This window comes from Hylobates moloch, unplaced genomic scaffold, assembly GCF_009828535.3.
Source record: "Hylobates moloch isolate HMO894 unplaced genomic scaffold, HMol_V3 SCAFFOLD_2, whole genome shotgun sequence".
Lineage (NCBI taxonomy): Eukaryota > Metazoa > Chordata > Mammalia > Primates > Hylobatidae > Hylobates > Hylobates moloch.
Window position 1 is genome coordinate 169,623,154 of NW_026652277.1, and position 24,787 is coordinate 169,647,940.

At 39.7% G+C, this 24,787-nt stretch overlaps 1 protein-coding gene across 11 annotated transcripts in view; it reads right to left on the minus strand.

Moving 5' to 3' along the window:
- Positions 1 to 24,787, minus strand: part of PRKN (parkin RBR E3 ubiquitin protein ligase) — a 1,409,627-nt gene that overhangs the window by 419,756 nt on the left and 965,084 nt on the right. For all 11 annotated transcript variants that reach the window (XM_032162049.2, XM_058435658.1, XM_032162058.2 and 8 more), the window contains one exon: positions 19,049 to 19,185. In XM_032162049.2, the coding sequence (XP_032017940.1) occupies positions 19,049 to 19,185 (137 nt within the window). The remainder of the gene's footprint in view (positions 1 to 19,048; positions 19,186 to 24,787) is intronic.

The following is a 24,787-nucleotide window of genomic DNA, read 5'->3' on the forward strand; positions in this document are numbered from 1 at the left end:
TCATTCTTAAAAAAAAAAAAATTCCGGTGGTCATAATGTCAATTGCTAACTTTATTTTCTATTTATATCGTCCACTTTATGAATACCCTTTTCCTCAATTTAATTAGTTAGTGTCACTCACACTTTAATCGGGAACACTGTAAGACTGAGCTGAATTTGAAAACGTTGCCACGATGTCAGACTGAGTCACATCAATTTTCTAACTGCACACCACAGCCAGAGCACAATTCAACGACATCCACACAGATATCTGCGTCCTGGAATTGGACTTTTACATTTTTATTTTAATGAAAATGATGTATTACATATAAGTAAAACAACACCTTTAAAGATGGAAAAGACCCTTTTTTTCAAGCCTCAATTTCAGTTCCAGTGGGACAGCCAGGTGGGAGGGGGTCCCTGGAGAAACTCCAACCAGCCTGCCCTCTGCAGAAGGGAGGAGCCTGGCCCCTCCTACTCCTGTGTGGAACCCGAGATTCAGGCTGAGCACAGGAAGCGGTCTAGCAGGGACTCTGGCCTAGCTAGAGTCCCTGTTTCCCCCTTTTCTTCCTTTTTGCCTAATAAAACCCTGTCTTACTCACCCTTCAAATTGTCTTGCGAGCCTGAATTTTTGTGGTCATGGGACAAAGAACCCGGTCTATGGCTGAACTAAGGAAAAGTCCTGCAACATCAGAACCTTCAGTTCCACATAATCATAGCTCAATGTGAAAGAATCGTGAGCATAAGTCCTCTAAGAGCATAAATAACCAAGTGTTGCTGATGTTCCCTAACATTTGTGGGTTGTCAGCCTACACCTGCACATATCTAAACTGTTATTAATGGCATGAATGAGTCAAGACTTCAGTGAGGCAGCACATATTTCAATACAACGCAACTTCGTTGGCCACAATCAATAGAGTGCTTTTCACTGTGCCATGCTTTGAGTATTCAGCAATCACTTCAGAATGGCAGACTGCCGTAAAATAGAGGCCAAATCCTACCCAGAGAAATTTTATGGTTTAAACAGATGTTCTAGAGAATTACTGAAAATTAATGTCCCAGTCCTAAGGTATTATGGCCAGTTAATAAGTGACATGGTTAACCATTACGTTGCAACAAAACGTAGTAGGTACTTGCCTTGAATAAATCAATTATTTATTGTCATACTTTTGTGTCTTTTTCCAAATAAGACAGGCTGCTCTTTGAAAGTAAAAAGTACGTCTTTTTGCTTTGTATTTCTATGACTAGCACTGTGGCCGAGCTACTGTGTGCAGTGGATGGATGGATGGATGATGGATGAATGGATGGATAGATGGTGGATGGATGAATGGATGGATGGACAGACAAATGCATGGATCAGTACGTGCATGTATGCCTTTGTGCCACATGGTACAACGTAACAGGAGACCTTGGCCAAGGGTTGCAAACGCTCACATGACAAATGACAATCATCAGATTCACCAGATGCACAAGTTACAATCAGAAATAGGTAGTATCTGATAATATCATGATATATAATGGGACCCAAGAAATAAACAGATTAAAGACTGACTTTATAAAAATACAGAATTATAAGCATCAGCATCTGACCAGCCCAATCTCCTGACTTCCAAGTAAGAAAACCATTCTGAAATGTTAAAGGAAGGGCCAATCGTACATAGAGAGCTAGAAGCAGAGCTACAATCAGAAAACAGAGGTACCAACTTCAGTCCAAGCCTTGTATCACCTTAGGAATTCTATCAAGTACACACTCACGAAGTGACATTTCCTGAGGCGGTTGGCACTGGGCAAAACAGGGAATCCCATGGAAGAACAAGATTTGAAGCTTTTTTCCCAAAGTGCTTATAATTTAAGTGGATTTATCAAGAACAATTTATATCTGGTGATTAGGTAGTGATTCCAGAATGGAAAGGACATGAGCATCTTGGAGGACAGGACATTGGGCCTAGGGAGGTCTGGGTGGGTGAAGGACAGGACATATCTGGAGCTACAGAATGAGAGTGGGCAGGCAGTTCAGGCACTCTCCAGTTGGCATAGACAGGACAGAATTCCTACAGGTGAGGGCTGAAAAAACAACAGAGCACACATGAAGTCGTGCTCTGGGAGTTAATGAGAGGGACTTAGGTAGCCAAGGAAGAAAACTAGGCTGATGTGATGCGACAGTAAGAAAAAACACAAAGCCACAGTAGGCTTGACCAGAACACTGCTGTGGTAAAAATGGAATCTCAATTAGCATAAGACAGTGAGCAAATGGACAGCAGTGGGAGAATCTGACAATGAGGAATTTTGACGTTCTTGTAGATACAGGAATAGAATAAAGTATGAATGCTAACAGTGACCAAGTTAGAACAGAAAGCAAACCAAAAAGACAGATGCACTAGAAACGTGACTGAGAAAGACCCAGAAGGTTTAAGTCAGGGTCTTTTAATTCAGAAGTTACTTTCAAGCTATTAATGAACAAATTAAAGACTACTTGATGTCATGCTGTGCAATGGAAATTTCTATGATGGTGGAAATACTCTATGTGTGAACTAATATTGTATCCACTAAATGTATTTACATTGTTTTGTAATCATGAGAAACTGAAATTTAATTTCATATAATCTATATAAATTTAGATTTAAATAACTACAAAAACTGGTGGCTACATGTGAAATTTGGCACATAATGCAGTCAGTGTACTATAGAGCTATGAAATGCCTAAGGAAAAGGAATAAAATTCTACACGTAATAAGTTTTATACTGTTATATTCTTGATGCATAATTGCTATATTCTAGGCCACCATTGCTCTCAAATATACTGGCACCAAGAAACTCTATTGCCATTTTCAAGTTGAAGTTTTCAATTATCCTTCCTTTCCTGTAGCATTCTAGAAAGGATCTGAGACAATTATACAAATGTATACCAATAACATTTAAGTAGACAAAAAATGGAGAGAACATGCAATAGTAAGAGACTACTGAGGACAAAAGATAAAGATAGCATATAGAAATAAAAGCCAGAATAGATGACAATTTCTTAAGGTAAGTTCTGACCTTCCTAGTGGCCTAAGGAGAGTCGACATAGTACTCTGTAACCGTTGTATTACCTATAGCATAGAAAACTTATGTGTCATTCAGGAGAACCAATATTTTTCCTGGACTGATATTTGAATCACACAAATGTCTTTGAATCACACAAATCATTTGACCACATCGTGCGACTCTCTGTAAGCTTGTGAGCCGTGAGTTGGCATGTTCCTGCCGGAATTGGAGAAGCAAAGGAATTTGTTTATACCAAAGGCTGAAAGAAGCAGGCAGATTGACAGGTGACGTAGATGCATGAAGACAAAGAAGGGGTCTTTGGACCAATGGTTCTGTTGCCCCCGAGACCCACCCCTGTCCCTGGGAAACAGGAGACACCCCCATCCTTGATACTAACCCCCTCCTCTCTTCTTATATTAGCTTTAGTTGGTTCTGTTCCCGTCAACCAGATGACCTCAGTGCAGAAAGGAATGTCTTTCAGGAGTTGACGAAGAGCGGAGCAGTGTTAGTGGGTGACTTCCTCAGCGACCACGCTGTTAAGAGGAGATTGTGCATCTGTTTCTGTCTTTGTTTCTTGCATTGCCCGTTGCTGTGAGTTGAGAGTTTAAGGCTGAGGCACATTCAGCAAGGGTCACTTACAGAACTTCAACAGCACACTCACCAGCCCCTTTCTCCCCCACAACGTGCAAAGTGCAGTATCACCCATATTAAATTGATTGAAAGTTAAGTTTTTGTCATGGATTCCATGATACTACTCATGAGCCTTTGTGAGCTACAAGCTGAAGACCTACCCATCCTGAGCGGAATCGAGAAACCTAAGCATTACCTTTAACGCCTGCCTGCCCTTCCTCCACACGAGGCCCATCACAAGTCCCACTGAATTTGGTCTTTCACCTCTCCTCTTGTCCCTTTGCAACCATTTTCCTTCCTCCAGCAGGAGTAGTTTTTTTAAAAATGCAGATCTGATCACGCCACTTCTTTTATTTGAAGCTTCCAGCATCTGACTTCCAGGACTGCATCCTCCAGGGTGGGGCTGCTGGGCCCTGCCCATTTGCTGGTCTCTTTCACTCTCCTCCAGCCACTCTGGTCTCTCCATGCTACAGACCTGCTTTGCTCTCTCCTGTCTCAAGGTTTTACCTCAAGTTGTTCCTTTTTTCCCCTGTCCTGCCCCACTTCCTCCATTTCTTCCATCTCTTATCTAATCTGTAATTATATAGCTGCATGGTTTTCATAAATATCTGAAACCCCCACTGAATTGCAAGCTCCTTGAGGGGAAGAAGCTTATCTGTTCTGCAAACCACTGCTTCTCCCTCTGACGCAGACAGAGCCTGCAGTGTAGTAGATACTGCCTATAAAATGGACAGGATGGTTGGATTTGCTTTATCTGACATTTTAAGGACACACTTTATAAACTGTAGAGGCCTATGCAACTGTCTTTGTTTTTACTTAGAGGATACAAATTATATCATTCAACAGGATGCCACAGTTCCATATATTTCTCAAAATGTGACCAGATGCACCATTTTTAATGAAAATTATGTTCTACTTCCAAGTTAAGGGAAAATTATTTTAAGCTATTTATACAAGTTTTAAGAATTCAGTAATTAAATTGTGCATTTCTATGTGAAATAAAAACAGGAAACTTATTAGGGTGTTTTCTGTAATATGAATAATTAATATTTGCAATTTAGAAATCTATCTCCCTACAATGTAGCTGTAGTCTCAGAAGGAAAGTGTATTAAAACAATAGCTAAATGCTTTCAATGCAAAGTACTTGGTATTAAATCCCTCAGGCATCAAAATAGCTCTGTAGTCTTTTCTAGAATAGTATGTCAAGCAGTCTTAAACACATATTTTATTGTCATCAGAAAAGCAACTGCAAATGTTGTCTCTTGTATTCAAAGTCCTTTAAAAAAAGATTCCTTTGCTGAGCTCTGACAAATGTGCCTCCTACTACCACACCAGGTTCCTCTGCAAACACACAATTCACAATTATAAGCAATTTTGTAAAACGCACACTATTTTCCCTGGAGACTAGATTGCCTTGGAGTGGTTAAATATGTAATTGGGTAATTTTCTGAAATGCTTATTATTTACTTCAGCCTCATTTCAGTCTCACTGGTAAACAGTATATTCCTGTTAAGTGTTATTATCCCCAAAAACGCTTCCATAATCTTCAGTGTTCCTTTAACATTCCTATAAACACATCATATATTACTTGCGGACGTGGATCATGAAACACAGAAGCTACCGGTGCCAGTCCCTTATTTAAATGGCAAAGTGGTCTTCCTTGTCTCTGAACTGGGGTTTTCTAAATCATTCGCATAGTGAAAAATGAACAATAGGATTTTTAAACCTCCTTATGATTTAGATTATATCTTAGCTGGTTGCAAATCTCATTATCAGCTTTACAGCTGTTTTTCTACCTTGATTTATTTTTATTTTTGGATCACAAGGAAGAATGGCAAAATTACAGCCTAGAGGTTTGCTTTGGAAAATAAAGTTTGAAGTTAGCTGGTGTTGATTGATACCCAGTATGCTATACTTAGCATGAGTGTACAGTTAAGCATACTTTATAGGTAATTACTCCTTCTATTGATACGATGATAGCTACAGAAGCTATGTACAACCGAGAACAACACCCAATTCTTGAAACAGTACCTTCTAAAGTGGTATATTAGGCAAATAAATTGTGATGACGGAGGTGGTATTTCATCCAGTGAGATATTAGATAAATAAATTTTGATGATGATGGTGGCATTTCATCCAACAAGAGGTCTTATGCCCTCTGACACCAACGTCTTTTACTACTTGCTTAGTTATATATGAACAATAAAAACCCACCAAGATCACTGATTTTGTTGAAATAAAGAGAAAGTAAACAGTCTCTAACTGAAAGGAGCACGTTCAAATTAAAACAGGGAGTAACAAATCAAAAACAACACAAAACGAAATGCTTTGAGTTGTTTTTGAAGGTAAAGTGTCCTAAACACTTTTACTCCTAGGCTCTGTCATTTTAGGGCCTACTTTTCTACTCCATAACACAGTATTTTAATGTTAATAAACTCAAGTTTCCCTCTATGTTAATAAGAGATATCAATTAAAATTTGGTCTTTGCCATTTTGCAATTTAGTTATTTTAACTCACAATACAACATGTACAGTTCTTTTATTTATTCTTCAAAAATATATAGTATTAAGAAACCTAAACCATTTTAATCAAAATTTCTGCTATGACTTGAAGACTACAGAAGCCCCTATTTTTGCCTGTTGTTCCCTTGATAAAGTATTGACATGGAAGTCTCAATTACTAAAACAGGTAAAACTTATGACTGCTGTCAATGACCACATTTTTTTTTTTTTTTTTTTTAAAAGAGTCTCGATCTGTCACCAGGCTGGAGTGCAGTGGCTCAATCTTGGCTCATTGCAACCTCCGCCTCCCGGGTTCAAGCAATTCTTCTGCCTCAGCCTCCTGAGTAGCTGGGACTACAGGTGCATGCCACCACGCGCAGCTAATTTTTCTGTATTTTCAGTAGAGACGGGGTTTCACCATGTTGGCCAGGATGGTCTCGATCTCTTGACCTTGTGATCCCCCTGCCTTTTTTGTTGTAAAATAATCCTTGATATGCTTTATGGACATCCCCTCCCCATGGTTCCACAGAACACAGTTCGATAAACATCAATCTAAAGGTACCACAGAGAGACTGTGAGATGCTAGTGTGTCTTGCAGAGCCATTAGGAGGCACTGTCTCCACGCATTGATTTGACTGTGTTTTTTCATGCTAAGTCTGACCAATTTCATGGATTCAGTAAATAGTAAGACTTGGTTTAGGGGCCAACAGACAAGGATCATAACATCTTTGAGGTGGAAGAAGTCCTAGACATGAAAGAGGTTTCGTGAATAAAAGGTGGAGAGGAAAAATGAGCTTTACAGTCAGGCAGACCTATGTTTACACTTAGCTTCTGTGAGCCTTAGTTTCCTCATCTGCAGAAGGAGATTATTAATATCAACTATAGAGAATCATTGTGAGGCTTAAATATGGTTATGTACACAAAAGGCCTGCCCTAGTATCCAGTAGCTAGAAAGTAATGTGACCAAAATAACCAGGTTAGGTTGGGGGTAGAGTCAGGATTAGCCTCACAACTTAACAGTTCAGTACTATTTCTACCATAGTGATCTAATTTGAAGAACAAGTTAGCTAATGAGTGCATCTTACTGTAGGTCCAAAAACAACCTCCAAGACAAACTCAGCATTTCCCTTACAACAATCAGCATGGGCCGGGCGTGGTGGCTCACGCCTGTAATCCCAGCACTTTGGGCGGCCGAGGCGGGTGGATCACGAGGTCAGGAGATCGAGACCATCCTGGCTAACACGGTGAAACCCCGTCTCTACTAAAAATACAAAAACAAAATTAGCTGGGCGTGGTGGCGGGTGCCTGTAGTCCCAGCTACTCAGGAGGCTGAGGCAGGAGAATGGCGTGAGCCCGGGAGGCAGAGCTTGCAGTGAGCCGAGATCACACCACTGCACTCCAGCCTGGGTGACAGAGTGAAACTCCTTCTCAAAAAACAAAATAAAACAAAACAAAAACCAATCAGCACGGCAGAAAAAAGAACACTCCGAAGCAAAGTTGCAAGCATTAACCATTGTACTTCTGATGCCCATCTAAATATACACAGGAAATTTGCTTAGAAATTATAACACGGTGGAGAAGTAAACAGTTAGAAGTCACTCTCAATTGAGGCTATTAAGATATTTGTAACTATGTTAACTTAAAGGTTACTGTTCTAATAATAGTTATAAAGTTGTCCTGTCCTGGCCGGGGGGGGGGGGGGGGGGGGATGGGAGTGCAGGGAGGTAGGGGTCTTCCGGACACTGCATCAGGGGAGGTAGCAGCCCCTCACCCAGGTGTGACTAGGCTGGGATAACATGGATACTGTGGTATCCCTAGAGTATCCATGTTATCTGGCTTTAGTGATGGCATTCCTGAAAATGAAATGTGTATCTGAAATGTGCTTTCTGTTAAGATGTACCAAAAATTTATGTTTTCCTGAATTTTAAAACTGACTGGTTTAGAAAAATGAATGGATGACTTCATTTTTTCTACTTTGTTCAGATCTAGTCTAATTAAGTTTTTTTTCTGCAGTGTAAGACATGAGTTATGTCAGAAACAAGAGGTTCTGGTATTTGAAATGACTAAACACGAAGTGGGCTCCGAAGGGAAGTTAGGGTATTCCTTCTGAAAGTCCTTCAAGACAGAGTTGATTTTTAAGTGTTTGGGATGGTTCAAATGCATCTGAAATAGATTAAAACTGAAAATATTAGTGCATCACATATAGTAGGAAAGTACTATTTTGTGAAAGGTTTTTCAATTACATGCATATGTATATGTTATATGTTTATAGCTCCTCATGTAAAATGTATCTCTTTCCATGGGTAGCAGCAAAGTAAATTTGAAATCCAGTGGCCTAGATCAGTGCTCTCCAAAATTTTGGTGGAGAATCCCTATTAGTAAAAATAAAGAATTGATTATGAATGCCAATATTGATTCAATGTAAAAACTGCTCCTATTTTATATACATTTAAACACATGGAAAACAAAAGATAGAAAAAAAAAGTTTAAAGGAGGATATAAAAAGTAAATCAAACACAGAAATTGTAAAGTTTTCTTCCTGTACCCCAATGAACCATAGTCTAGAGTCCACTTCTTTTAGTGTAGCTCCCAATTCCGTCAGAATACCGTGACCCCAATTTCAAACTACATATTTGTTTAATATCATACTTGATTTCAGTCCACAAGCATATAAATGAGTTTTACTCATTACTCATCTGCAGGCTATTTAGAATACAAAATTTTCTGGAAAGGACTTGGAAGTTATACTAACAACCCAGTTAAAGCAGCCTACCAATGCTATCAGTAAGAAGAGAAAAATAATACAGAATGGTAGCCTTCGTAATGCCGCTATTTATACTCCTACATATACCTCTTTCTGGAAAAGATTAGTTTAGAAAATCTGGTTTTGTGAAATAAATCTAATATAAGAATTTTATAAAGAACTATCAATAACTTTCCAAGTTATTTGTTTTTATAAGCACATATTTATGGAACATTTTACATTTCTTATAATGTTAATCCCTCATTCAAAGGAATTAATTATTCCTCTATCAAAGTATTAATGTAGAAAATGTCAAAAAGAAAATAAGATTTTTACTTTTCAGCTATACAACTTCAATTAAACCTATATCGCAGGTTCAGGTTTCCCGTGTGAGTCAGGCATTTCTAGAATGCATTCTGAAACTGGTATATAGGATTGGTGGTGACTGGGTACCAGGTACTGTGCCAGTCATTTTTATATACCATCTGATTTAATGACCTCTGAGTTCAGAATTCTCTTCATTTTAAAACGAGGAAATCAGCTCGACATCCAGTTGAGTGGGCTGGTCATTGAATTGGCACCGTCTGACTACAGGGTCCTCTCTTTGCCCAAGGTTCCTGAAGCATGAACACAACCAAGGCTACTCCTTGGAAGCTGAGCTCCCAGTACCCCTAGAGGAATATCTTTTTGACAGAGGCTGCCAGACGTCTGCCTAAATTACTCTTTTCTCTGGTTCCTAGGCCTCTACTCAAGGGTCCATTACTGAGGCTCCCCCGAAGGTATGCATGGCCAAATGACTAAGGCCTACCTTAAGGATCTTAGGGGTACGTGCTATTTCTGGGCTGGGATTATATGAAAGATGCATGCCTAGTTTATAATTTCATTCCCCTCTGCCAGCTGGATCTTGGATGTGGGGATTGAGCTTGACCATGGAGATATGGACAAGGCCCAGTGGGATAATAAAGGCAAAAGATACAAATACCCCTCAGAAGATAACCAGCACCCACCTGAACTGCCCACCCCAGAAGAGAATTATGCTGCAGTTGTGTGTGAGCCACTAATTACATTGTTGGCTTTACTGTAACTGTTGGCAGTTTAGTCTACAATAACTGGACGCCTCAGGTCCTGACAATCCATCCTGGGAGAGCCAGGGACTGAGACATGACCACAGATGCTGTCCTAGCCACCTCCACCCCCAAGAAGATGCTTGAATCTTTACAATTACAAAGCACAGGAAAGTTAGGAGGATCCATCCTGAAACGTCTGCTAGTGAGTCTAGATTTTCACATCAGAAAATTGGCAGGAAGAGCCCTGGATTCCCTAGGGACACTGTGTTGAAGCTCAGGAAACCAGCCCACACGGAGCATGGGGAAGGGCTTTCGGGAAGGCTGGAGGACAAGGTGTGTCTTAGGAACATCCGGTAGTTTAACCACAGGGAGCAGAACTTAACATACAGCGGGCTCATGTTCAATAGGCCTTTTCTGAACTTGGGGGTGCTGAGTATTTAAAAACTATTTCAGAATTGAGAAAGTGGTTGTTATAGGATAAAATGTGTACCCCACATTCATACATTGAAGTTCTAACCCCAGTTCCTCAGGATGTGACTCTATTTGGCAATACAGCCTACCTTTATTTATTTATTTATTTATTTATTTATTTATTTATTTATGAGACAGAGTTTCACTCTGTCACCCAGGCTGGAGTGCAATGGTGCAGTCTCAGCTCACTGTAACCTCTGCTTCCCAGGTTCAAGTGATTCTCCTGCCTCAGCCTCCCGAGTAGCTGGGATTAGAGGCATGCACCACCACGCCCAACTAGTTTTTGTATTTTTAGTAAAGATGGGGTTTCACCATGTTGGTCAGTCTGGTCTTGAACTCCTGACCTCAGGAGATCCACCCGCCTCGGCCTCCCAAAGTGCTGGCATTACAGGCAGGAGTCACTGTGCCTGGCCAGCAACAGGGCCTTTAAAGAGGTAACATGAGGCTATTGGTGTAGATCTTCACCCAATCTGACTGGTGTCCTTAGAAGAAGAGGAGATGAGGACAGAGGCACAGAAGGAAAATAGACCACGGGAGGACACAGGCAGGACAACATCTACCAGCCAAGGAGAGAGGCTTCAGGAGAAACCAACCCTGCTGAAACCTTCATCTGAGACTTCCAGCTTCCAGAACTGTGGGAAAATTAATTCCTGCTGTTTAAGCCACCCGGGCTGCGGTATTTTGTAATAGAAGCCTGGGCAATCTGAGACAGTAGTTGATTTCAAAAGCAATGGCCTGGCACAGTGGCTCACGCCTGTAATCCCAGCACTTTGGGAGGCCGAGGTGGGCGGATTACGAGGTCAGGAGATCCAGACCATCCTGGCTAACACGGTGAAACCCTGTCTCCACTAAAAATATAAAAAATTAGCCTGGCGTGATGGCGGGCACCTGTGGTCCCAGCTACTCAGGAGGCTGAGGCAGGAGAATGGTGTGAAACTGGGAGGCAGAGCTTGCAGTGAGCCGAAATTGCGCCACTACGCTCCAGCTTGGGCAACAGAGCAAGACTCCATCTCAAAAAAAAAAAAAAAAAATTAAAAGCACTGCTGTGCTTGAGCCAGAAGAAAGAGCTGTCACAGGTAGCAGCTTGGAGGAGGGGTTAGGAATGAGGCCGAAGAAGTAAATAAGATTACTTCTTTGAATGCTGTTCTTATTCCTCCTTCCTTGTGTTTTTCCACTGCCTTTCGTACAGTGTTTTCCTCTATAAATATATAATTCCAAGACTGGTGATGTCTAGTAATGGTTCAAAAAGCAGAAAATATAAGAAATATTATTTTTTTCCAAACACTTGAGTAGAATCAGTGATAGAACATGTGAGATCACCTGCAGGGCATTCAGACTTTACTGCAAATAAATAATACAACTACTTGGTTTGGGTATTAGATATTTATGTTCATCTTGACATTAGAATATTAAACCACTCCTCCTCTTGCTGACTTGGTATGCATTTAAAACATTAAATTCTCTCAGTCTCCTGCTTTGGACGGAACAGTATAAACCCTCATAAATATGTAAATCAACCCCTCTAAGCACATTATTAATTATTGCAAAGATAGTTGGAGGTCACTAGCTCATAGCAATTTCTATGCATGAAGTCTCATTAACACAAGACATCGTACAGGGAGGAAGAATAAAGTTTTATGACAGTTACCGAATGTGTGTGTGTATGTGTGTGTGTGTTTGTACGTAAGTGGCCAAAATAACATATAGCATTGAATGCAGCACCACCAGGCTCTGGGTAGATGCCTGTGGGTGATGATGATGGCGGTAGTGACGAAGGAACGGAATCTACAGCTAGAACAGTATTTTTTTTTTAACCTGTCTGAACCAGGAAGAATATTTTTACAATCCAAAGGGATTTCAGCCTCAAATACACTTAAATTTTTCTTGACCCACAGGGCCCTGCTTTCTTCTGGAATCAAGTTCTGACTAGTTGCAAAAATCTGTAGCTCAGGAAGATATAGCAGGCACCTCATTTCCTGTGACACCGCAGAGATCACAGACTGTGTCCCTCAATGTGTCTCTAATGTTGCACATTGCCAAGCGGCAATCTGGCTGCTGTAAGTCAGCTTTGTTTAGGTGATTCTCAGTGATCCACATGTTCTGATATAGGCCATGGGGCTCGCTGAGGTGGAACCACCCAAAACACCAAATGTGAAGCAGCTGAGGACATTGGATACAACACTGACAGATGATGGAGGATATTTAACACAGGCAATGAGCTCTGCTTTTCATAATTCTTCAAACAAATACAAGACGCACTCTCACCAAAGTGCAATAAACTGATCTTGTCATCCAAGCAATTCTTCCTGGTCACTAGTCCAGTTTGCTTTTAAATTTCTGATTGTAAGCTCAACATTTATCTGATGAAAAAGATAATAAACTATTTTCACACCCAATAACACACATACCTCAACCCAATGAGGAAGACAGCCATTATCTAGTGTAATTAACAAAATATATATAACAAAAATAAGAATGAAAAAACCTTGAATGGAATAATTTGCACATATATTCAGAGGTTCAGGACTAGGAGTATTACTGGAATTTAGATGGTTCTGGAGAGAGACATTTGGCAAAATCTTTCAAGCACTACTAGTTTGAAAGTTAAAAGCAGGCAAAAACTTGTATTATTTAGGGATGCATATATAGGTGGTAGTGCTATAAAGAAAAGCAGGGAATAATAATTATTAAGATCAGACAGTAGTTATGTCTAGACAGGCAGAGGAAGAGGCTATGGAGGAGGTCACACGGAGGCTTCTGGGCTGCTGGCTCACATTGTCTGATCCAGGTGGTGGTTACAGAGGTTTTCTGTAACTATGCACATCTACAACTATACAAGTGCTATAAGCACTCTTGTGTATGCATAATATGGCTCATAATAAATTTAAGAATACATCAAACCATTTAAAATGATATATTTAAAGGTCTATTAGTATTTTATTGACTACTGTTAGAATCCTCCCAGCCTCAGGAGGTGCCCACTCTGATGATAATGCAGAATGCATACATTCAAAAATTGCGCCAACTGCTGACAAGGCAGGGGAAAAGAATTCAGGCCATTCTACTATCTGTTTATCTATCTATCATCTATCTATCTATTATCAATCAATCAACCCATCCATCCATTCATCTATCCATTTATCTATCCACACATACAAACTACACAAACACACACTAAAAAGAAGAAGAAATCCTCAAGACAGCTGTTTTGAGCAACTTTTGTAGCTATCTTAAGTACTGACAGACATCTTTCGACATTTCTTTGAATAAGTAATAAATTTATACTTAAAAATTGTTTGTGTTTGCCCTCATAAAACAAAGGTAGAATGTGCTTTTTAAGAGTTTTTGGCAGAAATAGGTGGAAAAAATTATTTTTATTCTCTCTGCTATTCAGAACATTCCCACCTTATTTTTGCTTTCTCAAATGTTATTTTATCTTTAACCACTTAATAAGATGCAGAAAAAAAAAGAAGATGAAGGGGAAATAAGTCAGTCTGGAGAGTTGAAATTCAAGGAAAGTAAGAATTGGGCAAAGTTCTCTCGGCATTCCTTCCAGAGAGCAAGGGAGCGACGCTGCTGGATCTGTTTCAAACAGACGGACAGAATCACTTCATCTGTAATCCACTAAAGACACATGCATGCATCACGCAAACATAAAATTCTGTTGTCTTCTCTGAAGTAGAATTCTATAAAGGCAGCATTTCCAAGGCCAAAAAGATGACCGAACAGACAGTGCCTTGTTGATCCAGCTAGAATGAGCTCTGCAACACCATCAATTTTGTCCTGCAGCTCTTTTTCTGGTCCTTGTCCATGTACCAGTCACTCCTTATAATGAAGTCACTTGATTGAGTGTTGCTCCTGTTGCAAGCAGGGAGAGGAAAGCTGAGAAGCCATTCAATAAATTTTATGTTTCAACCTCCTCTCCACCAGCGTTAGAGACTGCTGTGTGTTGACAGCCCGTGTGCTTTTTCTCCTTGGCACAGGGCGAGATCCTGTTTCCTCCCCCATCCTTTCCACTCCCTGAACACACACACACATATACGGCGTGGCTAGGCAGGGCAGTGTGGCTGAGTTCTGGTATGAGGAACGTGGAAATAAGTGACGTGCTCCATTTGCAGGCCTGGGATCTAAACCTGAGTCTCCAGCGTGGTGTGCTGCTTGCTCTTCCTCCACGAGCTGGCCCCATGAAGAGGATCCAGCCGAGACACAGGGGCTGCTGTGGGTGACAGAACCACAGGATGGCAGGAGTTGGGGCCTGGGTCCCTGAATAATGGAGTGGAGCAGAGGCCCCTTGGCCAACCCACACTGGACCATGACATGAGGGGAAATCAACCTTGACCCTGTTCAGCCACTGCAATTCCAGTGTTGCTTTGGTTAGAGAAGTTAGACTATTACCCTGACTTTACACTACCTCATGCATTCAAATCAAAGGAAAACTGTCAAAATTGCCAAATCATTCCCCAAAATAAGACAGGAAGCAGTTTAAACTCGGAAGCTTAGGAAGTTTGATTTAATTTCAATCAATTTGGAGGCAGAAGGAACTTTGAACTTGGACTGCAAGCACGTCAGGAGTTAGTTTCATTGTGGCTTCAATCCTGGTGCCACCATTTTCACAGTGGCAATTATAATTACACAAGGTCCAGGAGCTAGAAAGAGAATGGACTGTCTGTTTCAGCGAGGCAGGCAAACAGACAGGCAGACACATGGAGATTGTGTGTGGATAGGCTCTGAGTAGTTTGTTAATATTTTAAAGCTTATAATACGGATTGCCAAATTGCTTTCTGGAAATATATGAATTTATAATCTTACCTCTTTTTAATGTGTGTCCATCATTTTTTATTTTATGCTTTAAGTTAGCAATTTTTTTTTTTTTAAGACAGGGTCTCACTCCGTCACTCAGGCTGGAGTGCGATGGCACAATCATGGCTCACTGAAACCTCAGCCTCCCAAGCTCAAGCAGTCCTCCCACCTCAGCTTCCCAAGTAGCTGAGACTGTAGATGTGCCCCAACAGACTGATCTAATTTTTCAATTTTTTGTAGAAAAGGGGTCTCCCTATGTTGCACCAGGCTAGCCTCAAATTCCTAGGCTTAAGTGATTCATGTAGCCCTCCCAAAGTGCCAGGATTACAGGCTTAAGCCATGGCACCCAGCCTAAGTTAGCAATTCCGTAGCAACTAATTATGTTGAATTTTTAATATGCGTGTTGGCCATTTGCATATATTCTTTTGTAACTCATCTTTTAACATATTTCCCTAGTTTTCCAATGTGTTTTAGGAGTTATATTAACATGATTATTTGTATTTAGGAGAGCAATGTTCAAAAGCCAAAAAACAGTCCTTCATATTAGATTTTATGTTTTGCTCCCTAAATAGGTGCAACCCAAGTTTCTCGACTCCCTAGGCATCGAGAATATCTCTGTATCTAAAAAGGATCAGAACTGTCTGTCTCATGCTGCACTATGACTGACAACAACCAAGAAGCATAACGGACTATGGTTGGTGAGCTGACATAATAGATGGAAAGGGAATTGCATTCTAAGTTAGGTGAAAACTGGAATTACACGAAAAGTGACCTGGGAGCACAACAGTAAAAACAAAAAACAAAAGGCAAAAACAAACAAAACCAATGGACTTGAATGGTACTACTGGTGAGGCCGATGGCATGTCATAGGGAAGGTGGGAAACTACTTCCTCAGCCCCCTAGAGCTACAGAAAAATCTGTGCTACCAGGGCTTATAAAGGACAAGAAGTAAGTGCATTTTGCATAGTAGCCATCATTCTACAGTAGCACTCTCAACAAATCAACCTAAACACATGAAGCTCCACCAAGTTGTGTGAGTGGTGCTACTCAGTTTTTTTTTTTTTTTTTTGGAGACGGAGTCTCGCTCTGTCGCCCAGGCTGGAGTGCAGTGGCGCAATCTTGGCTCATTGCAAGCTCCACCTCCTAGGTTCACGCCATTCTCCCGCCTCAGCCTCTCCGAGTAGCTGGGACTACAGGCGCCCGTCCACCACGCCCGGCTAACTTTTTGTATTTTTTAGTAGAGACGGGGTTTCACCATGGTCTCGATCTCCTGACCTCGTGATCCGCCCGCCTCGGCCTCCCAAAGTGCTGGGATTACAAGCGTGAGCCACTGTGCCCGGCCGCTACTCAGTTTTAAAAGGAGATGCAGAGGCGGGCTTCGTCATTTCAAAATAATTCCGAGCACACACCGTTAGTAATAGCCGGCAGCAAACCTTTCAGGATAATTGTAAAGATTTTACCAAAGCCCAAACCTTTAGGTAAGAGTTTGTCGGAGGTTCTGGAAATAGGCTGTTTTGGCTATGTTTGTCAATCTTATTTTCCACTTCATCAAAATGGATTGAAAAACCCATGCTAGCTAGCAAGTCAAATCACTAGAGATGAAATAGACATGGGCAGAGGGAGTATTTTTGCATTTACGAATGCTACAGACTCCCATTGAAAATACCTTGTTGCTTACAGACTGCCCACCCCTGTGGTAGTTCTTAAATATTTAAACCTGGGAACTTCAACAAACCCTGATGCCTAACCTAAAAGGTTACCATCTAATTGGTCTGAGCCATGACCTTGGCATTGGGATTTTGGATGCTTTTGTTAAAAATAAAGGCACAATAACTTTCAACAGGTTTTCCTTAATATGCTAACATACATTATGTGAATCTTAATTTTAAAAATTATTGCATTATTGGTAGATATGCTTAAAAGTGAGTATCATAATTTACAAAGTCAACAAAGCAATTAATTTATTCCATTTGGATCTTTTTATCATTTTGAGGTATATTTTTTAGCTATAATTGACATTAAAACTAACTCTTGAAATAAATTGAACTTAAAACCTCACCGTTGAGTCAAGGTATCCTATAGTTTCAAATTAAGTTTTGAAGAATTAATGAAACATATTTAATCACATTGCAGTCATTTATACATAGAGAGCGATAGGAACTTTTACTTCACTCCAGGTACATAAATTACCTCAAAGTAGATCAATGACCTAAATACAAGAGGTAAGCTATTGCAAGAAAATATGGAAGCAAATCATCATGATCTCAGATATGGCAATGAAGTCTTACGTTTGACACGAAAAGTATTATCAACAACAACAACAAAAACAGATAAATTGCATTTCATCAAAACTAGAAACTTTGGTTCATCAAAGGATGTTATGAAGAAAGTGAAAAGACAACCTATAGAATGGGAGAAATATGTGCATATCCTATATCTGATAAGGATCCAGTATCCAGAATATATAAAGAACACTTACAACTCAACAACAAAAACATAACTCAATTTAAAAATGAGCAAAGAAAGGACATGAACAGACATTCCTATAAAGAAGATATATGAATAGTAAACAACCACACGATAAGATAATCAACATCACAGTCATTAGAGAAATGAAAATCAAATCCACAATATGACAGCACTTCACACTTACTAGGATGACTAGTTAGAAACAGTAACAAGTGACGGCAAGGATGTGGAGAGATAGAAACCTGGGACATTGCTACACTGCTGGTGGCAATATAAAATGGTACAACAGCTGTGGAACGTAGTGGGCAGTTCTCCTAAAGGTTAAACTTCAAATTCTGCTTCTTGGGATATATCCAAGATAAATGAAAGCAAATATTCATACAGAAACTTATATATGAATGTTGATAACGGCATTATTCATAATAGCCAAAAAGAAACAACACAAATGCCCGTCAGCAGATAAATGGACACACAAATTGTGGGGTATCCACACAGTGGAATATTATTCAGCCATAAAGAGGAAAGAAATATTCATACATGCTACAACTTGAATAAACCTCAAATACATTATGCTAAGTGAAATAAGGCAGACACGAAAGGTCACCTATTATATGATTTCTTTTATAGGAAATACCTACAATAGGCAAATCCATAGAGAAAGAAAGTGATTGGTGGTGGCTGGGGCTAGGGCAGGGGGTCATAGGCAGTGATTAGTTGGGTAGGAGGTGTTCAAAAAGTTTTGAAGCCAGGCAGAGGTAGTGGTTGTGCAACATTGTGAATGCACTAAATGCCATGAATTGTACACTTTTAAATGGTTAATTGGTTACATGAATTTCACTTCCATTAGAATGTATTTATGTAATAACAGTATAGTACAAGTAAAGGGTGCTTTGTAATGTTAAAAGATAAACTATTAAGTAGTTCAGGTTTATCTCATTCTTCTTTCTTTTTCATATATGTTATTTCATATATATTGGGTATGTGTTCAACATTTTGAGTGATAGAGGCATACAATTTAAAAATTAGGTAATACTGCTCTAGTTCCAGAGTAACAAACCTAGAACATGGAGAGTGGCCCTAACCCACAGAAAAACTTAGTATACCTTGGCTGAATAATATCGACAAACTTACTCTCAATGCCTTTATGCAAATTATGCATTTTCCAGTTCAACACAATTCCTTCATTCCCCAGAACTTTTATCTTTTGTGACCCAAACATTAACGTTTCATATCCAGCAATGATCAAATTTAAATTTTCAACTCTTATGCTAAGGTTTACATATATCTAAGTTAGTTTTACATCAATAGTTGTTCTTCTGTTCTTCATTAGTATTAGAGATGGAGAGAAAACATGCTAGACTTACCCACGCAAGGCAGGGAGTAGCCAAGTTGAGGGTCGTGAACAAACTGCCGATCATTGAGTCTTGTCACACAGTATAAGTGGAAACAGTCTAAGCAAATCACGTGGCGGGAGTCACACTGGAAAACCAGGACGGGGCTCCTGCAGAGAGAAAGGAAGATGTTTCCTCCAGTACCTTTCAGTGTGGAAAGGCAGCACGTGCTTTAGACCAATTTCTGTAATCCTGGAGGGTTGTGTAGAGTGTGCTCTGTACAAAGACCGGAGCTGCTAAGCATTACGCTCATGTATACCAACACTACATCTTAAAAATTGGAGGCACTCAATGAACTACACAGAAAATTGATTCTCCTAATTTTACATTTTTTATGTTAACACATTTATCGATCTTTGGATTAAACCTGAGCTAAAATATAATCTCTTTCTGGAAGTCTTCCCTGACTCAGAATTCCCAATTAACCTATCAAATCATCCCATCCACTTGTATATATTTCTACTGATCCGTTATTACATCATAGTATTCATATCTTCTCCTTTCTCACAGACTGTGATCTCCTTGAAAGTAGGTCCCATGTTTATTTGGATATTCCCATAGTACCAGGCATTGTAAAGTTTTAAATGAATGTTTTAAAAATTTAAATCTTTAAAACATTTTAAAGATTTTTTTCCTACAAAGTATCTTGAGGGAATCAAAAAAATTTAGGACTTGTATATAGTGATTCACTAGTAATCCCATAAACATAATTAGAGAAAATTCAACAGTGAAATAACAGATTTTCAAAATTCTGCTATCCCACTTATTTTAAAGCAATATGTAATACAAAACAAAGAAAATAAAATTCCTTGGTAATTTAATTATAATTATGTTATAATAATAGAATATTAATTTCCCCACTATCAAAAGAAAAATTACTATTGCATCAAAGTAAAAACGTTAAACATTTTCTCACATTTTACTGGCAAATAAAAAAGTAGAATTTAGGGATAAAAGTTTATCCAACAGGGATTCTTCTACTGCAAGATTTTGTCTATTGTGCCATCTCAAAACCATCCAAATATTCAGTTTCTCAGAGTATGGTTATGGGATTACTAATTAATCAATATATATAAGTCCTAAATTTTTTTATCCCTTTAAAATACTTTGTAGAAAAAAAAATCTTAAAAACCATGTATTTTTACTGGAAAATGAACCACACAAGTTTATGTCAAACAGGAGACAAGCTCAATACCTGAATTTGAAATCAGCCCCAAGGCGATTTTAATAGTAAGAAAGTTATTGGAGTCTATTTCGATAAGCCTATTTCCTATGTAATTATAACAAAATACAAAATAAACATGTTCATTTTACACTCAATCTTTAACACCTATAAAAGCTCTTCAAAAGCCCTTTTTCTAGAGAAATTAACAATATTAATAATATAAAAGATAATTTCTTAACTCCTAAAGATTTTCAAAATTCTGTTATCCCACTTACTTCAAAGCAATATGTAATACAAAGAAAATACAATTCCTTGGTATTTTAGTGCCATGGATGTGTAAGTGATCGGTCAACTTAATCTGAGCAAGGGCACACCTAAAGGTGCGGCTTCTCCTTTCCCCTCTTGGAACCTACCCAAGTCCTTCATAATGCTTTTCTATTTCTCACCAAAGAGTCACTCGCATACACATGCTCAAGCACACACATACTGTTTTCACTTTGTGACCCTATGAAGCGGCTGTATTTTACCTTTTTCTCTCACAGCTGTTATGTGAAAAATATTCCCCATCTTGCTTTCAGCAACATGGTAGACTAAAACCTTTATAGACCTCTCGATCTGCTGCTAATGCGTGGAGAAAATATTAGAACATTTATGAAAATGTGTCTGTATATAACAAAGTTAAAAAGAAAGCTTAGAGGTCGGGCGCGGTGGCTCACGCCTGTAATCCCAGCACTTTGGGAGGCTGAGGCGGGCAGATCACGAGGTCAGGAGATCGAGATCATCCTGGCTAACACAGTGAAACCCCGTCTCTACCAAAAATACAAAAAATTAGCCGGGCGTGGTGGCAGGCGCCTGTAGTCCCAGCTGCTGGGAAGGCTGAGGCAAGAGAATGGCGTGAACCCGGGAGGCGGAGCTTGCAGTGAGCCGAGATCACACCACCCCACCCCACCCTGGCCCACACGGAAAACAGGGTCTTTGTCAGAAAAAAAAAAAAAAAAAAAAAAAAAGAAATGACCCTGTAGAGGAAACATAAAGAAAACTTATAGAGCCTAAATGGTCAGCCCATGAACTCCCGCCGCAGTGGCCCAGAAAGTCATGGCTGTGTGGTATGCAGCCATCAGAGCAGCTTCTGCAGGCTTTTCCATTCCTGTTAGAAGAGTTCTCTCTCACATGGATGGACAACAGCGCACTTCTATAGCTGTCCTCTTCAGTTTTAATATGATCCCAAATGACTCATACCATCTAGACAATACATGGAACATCAGTTGTCCTACTCTATTAATGACATCCTGCTATTTGGAGAAGATTAACAAGAAACAAGCACTACAATGGCGGCCGTGGTGTGAAATCAACCTTGTGCAGTGACAGGAGCCATTAGGGACATTAGGGAAAGTTTAGAGGTCCAAGTCTTGGGGCCTGGAAGTGCACACCTTCCAATATAAATGGTCCATCTTACCCATCCCGCAACTGGCACTGAAGCACAGACAGCTGCAGATGCAGTGGGTCCAGAGTTCTGGTTCCCACAGAGTGAAGTGTATCTTCCTAGGGACAGAGGAAGAGTCCTAGTGAAAACTAAGCTACAGCTGCACCAGGCCACCTCAACCTCCTTGAACTGAGGATGTCTACCTTGAATAAAAAATAGGAGAAATGGGCACCAGGTAACAGTGGGTTACCAGATAGTGAGCAGTGAAGGGACTAGGGTCTGACACATAGAGGTATGGTCAGCATTGGAAGTGAGGACGGAGACTCATGTAACTCCCTTGAAGAAACGCCAATACCCAGATGCAAGTGTGGAATGCAGCCTGGGAAGCTGGAACGTCATGTGTGTTTCTGCCTGTCCTTTTCAGAAAAGAAAGAAATTTACAAGTTACAGGGAGTCAAAAATGATAAATGAGTCATTCAGGAATTCTGATTGTCTATTACTATCTATACACAGTCAACTTGGATATATGCCTATATACAGATATAGATAAATGACAGATACAGATATCAATAGATGAATGTATGTGCTGAGATACACAGATGAAGACATAGAAAATATATATGCTGTTTTATACACGCACACACACATACACAGATAATGTTATAAAGATAGTGTATATGTGCATTTCACATAGAATTATCAGTCACCTGGAATTCTTGATATAGTTGTGAGCTAAGATTGCTCCTCTCTTACTAAGATATTCCTTGTAGTTTTGGAAAGATAGGTGAGGAAAAAACATGACACCAATAAAAAGGTTATTAGATTAATCACCTAAGGAAAGGAGTAAAAATCTTTTCATGGCTAGAGGTCTACATCATTAACTTCCTAAATGCTAAATCAAAGAGGAGGGGGAAAGCTAGTGTTCATGGGCACCTACTTCAGGTTAGGTGGCTTGCTAGGAACTTCACAGACTTCCTTTCATTTCATCCTCCTAAAATAAACTGCCCTTCCTCTACCATCCATCCTGTTCTCTCCGCACCTCCATCCCTTCCAGCTGGGAAGGTCCTTGTGTAGCCTAGGACTCTTCTAGTTCCTGTACACCTAGATGCATGCTCTTTGCCATCTAGTCTCACGGTAATACTCACCTTCATATTCAAAGCCAAATCCCAAATTTCTAGGTCCAGTTCAAGACTAAAGATCTCCAAGGAACTTTCTCTGGAGCCTAACACCTCACTGCTTCTTCCCTTTCTCTTTACCTTTCTTCGATACTTGTTTAAAAAGTTCATCTGTAATGTACTTCAATACTGGCCTGACTTTTGTTTAAAGTGTTTCATATACGCCTACCTTAGCTATGAACATTAAATGAAAAGTCATGAAATTGTAGAGACCCTACTTGCTTAACCCTTTCATGACCCATTCCTCACCAAATACAGCGCTGAGCACCTGATCGTTTTGTAATCAAGAGTTATTGATTATTCTAGTGGATAAATGAATGGGTCACTATTTTTGTAGTTTCTCATACTTTTATAATTTCTCTGCTCTCATTCACATGTTGTTCACTTAATTTCTTATTGAACATCTACTTTGACTAAAGTAGGCACTTAGTAAATGCATGTGGACTACAGCACCCAGTGAATGGATAAATACCTTATAGTTATACTTGGTTTACACAATCACAGGGCGTAGTTGAGAGACACAAGATTACCATGGAACAAGTATTACAAGGAAGTATCTGTAATCCCCAAACTCTGGGAGCCTGAAAGTTAGGAAAAGAGAGAACTAGTGAGTCAGGATGGATCCATTAGGGAACGTGAATTGAATTTAAAGAAATGGGAGGATTGATATTTGGTCACTGGAAAGAAATGTTGTTTCTAAGCAGGAAGGAATCACAGACATGCAAGTATGCTTGGAACAGAAGAGCAATCAGGTGGGCTGATCAAAAAGATGTATCAGGAAAAGGGTGGGGGACAAGATGAAAAGAGTTGACGACAGAGCAGATTCTGGCCAGGGATCGGGGTTGACTCTAGGAGACACACCTAGCATAAGGCCTCTAGACTGTGGGATTCACTGAAGGTTTCTGCTATGGTCTGAATGTTTGTGTTCCCTGAAAATTCATATGTTAAAATCCTTATCTCCAAAATGATGGTGTTAGAACATGGGGTCTTTAGGAAGTGAATGGTGTGAGAGAAGAGCCCTCACGAATAAAATTAGTGCCCTTCTAAAGAGACCCCGGAAAGCTCCCACACACGTTCCACCATGTGACGACACAGTGAGAAGCTGCCATCTATGAACCAGGAAGTGGGGCTCTCACCAGACACTGGATCTGCCAGTGCTTTGATCTAGGACTTCCCAGCCTCTGGAACACTGAGAAATAAATTCCTGTTGTTTATAAGCCACCAGTTTATGGGATTTTGTTATAGCAGCCAGAATGGACTAAGAGAGTTTTTAAACATGGGAAGGGAATGATGTTTTAGTAAGTTTAGCTCTGACAGAAGTATGGAGGGAAAGCTGCAAGTAGTGAGAACTACTTGAGGTCATTTTGGTAATTTAGACATGAGCTACTAAGAACTGGACTATGATGTGCAAATGGCTCTGGGAGTGGAAATGAGAAGAAGAACGGGTGACATTTCAGAGCAGGACCCGCCAGGACTTAGCCTCTCATGCGTCTTTTGTTCCTCCTGACATTCCTGTGTGCCCTTTGCTCTAATTATCTACATATAAATGTTAATTGATCAATCCAGAGATGGTTTTACCCCAATGGGCCAGGTTAAAGAGCAGTAAATTAAAGGTTAAGTAAAGTTCTCAATCATATATAAAAAGACTTATAAATGCTTTCCTTGACAATGCCAAAGAGTTATTTGTAACCAATGATTTCTCTGTTTTGATAAAAAGCGATCCTTTGTTTGCAGAATATTTAAGCATAATTGAAGGAGTTTGAATTACAAATAATGTGGCAAGTCATTCACATACATTAAAAAAGTAGAATATGGTTACACAGTGTTCCAAATATTTAAATTCCTGTAAAGTTACTATTCTAGCATCTACAAAAATAGCATGCGAGTTTTTATGTTTATCTAGAAAAATGTGCAATTTACTCTGCTGTCTACCTTGTTTGTTCTCTCAT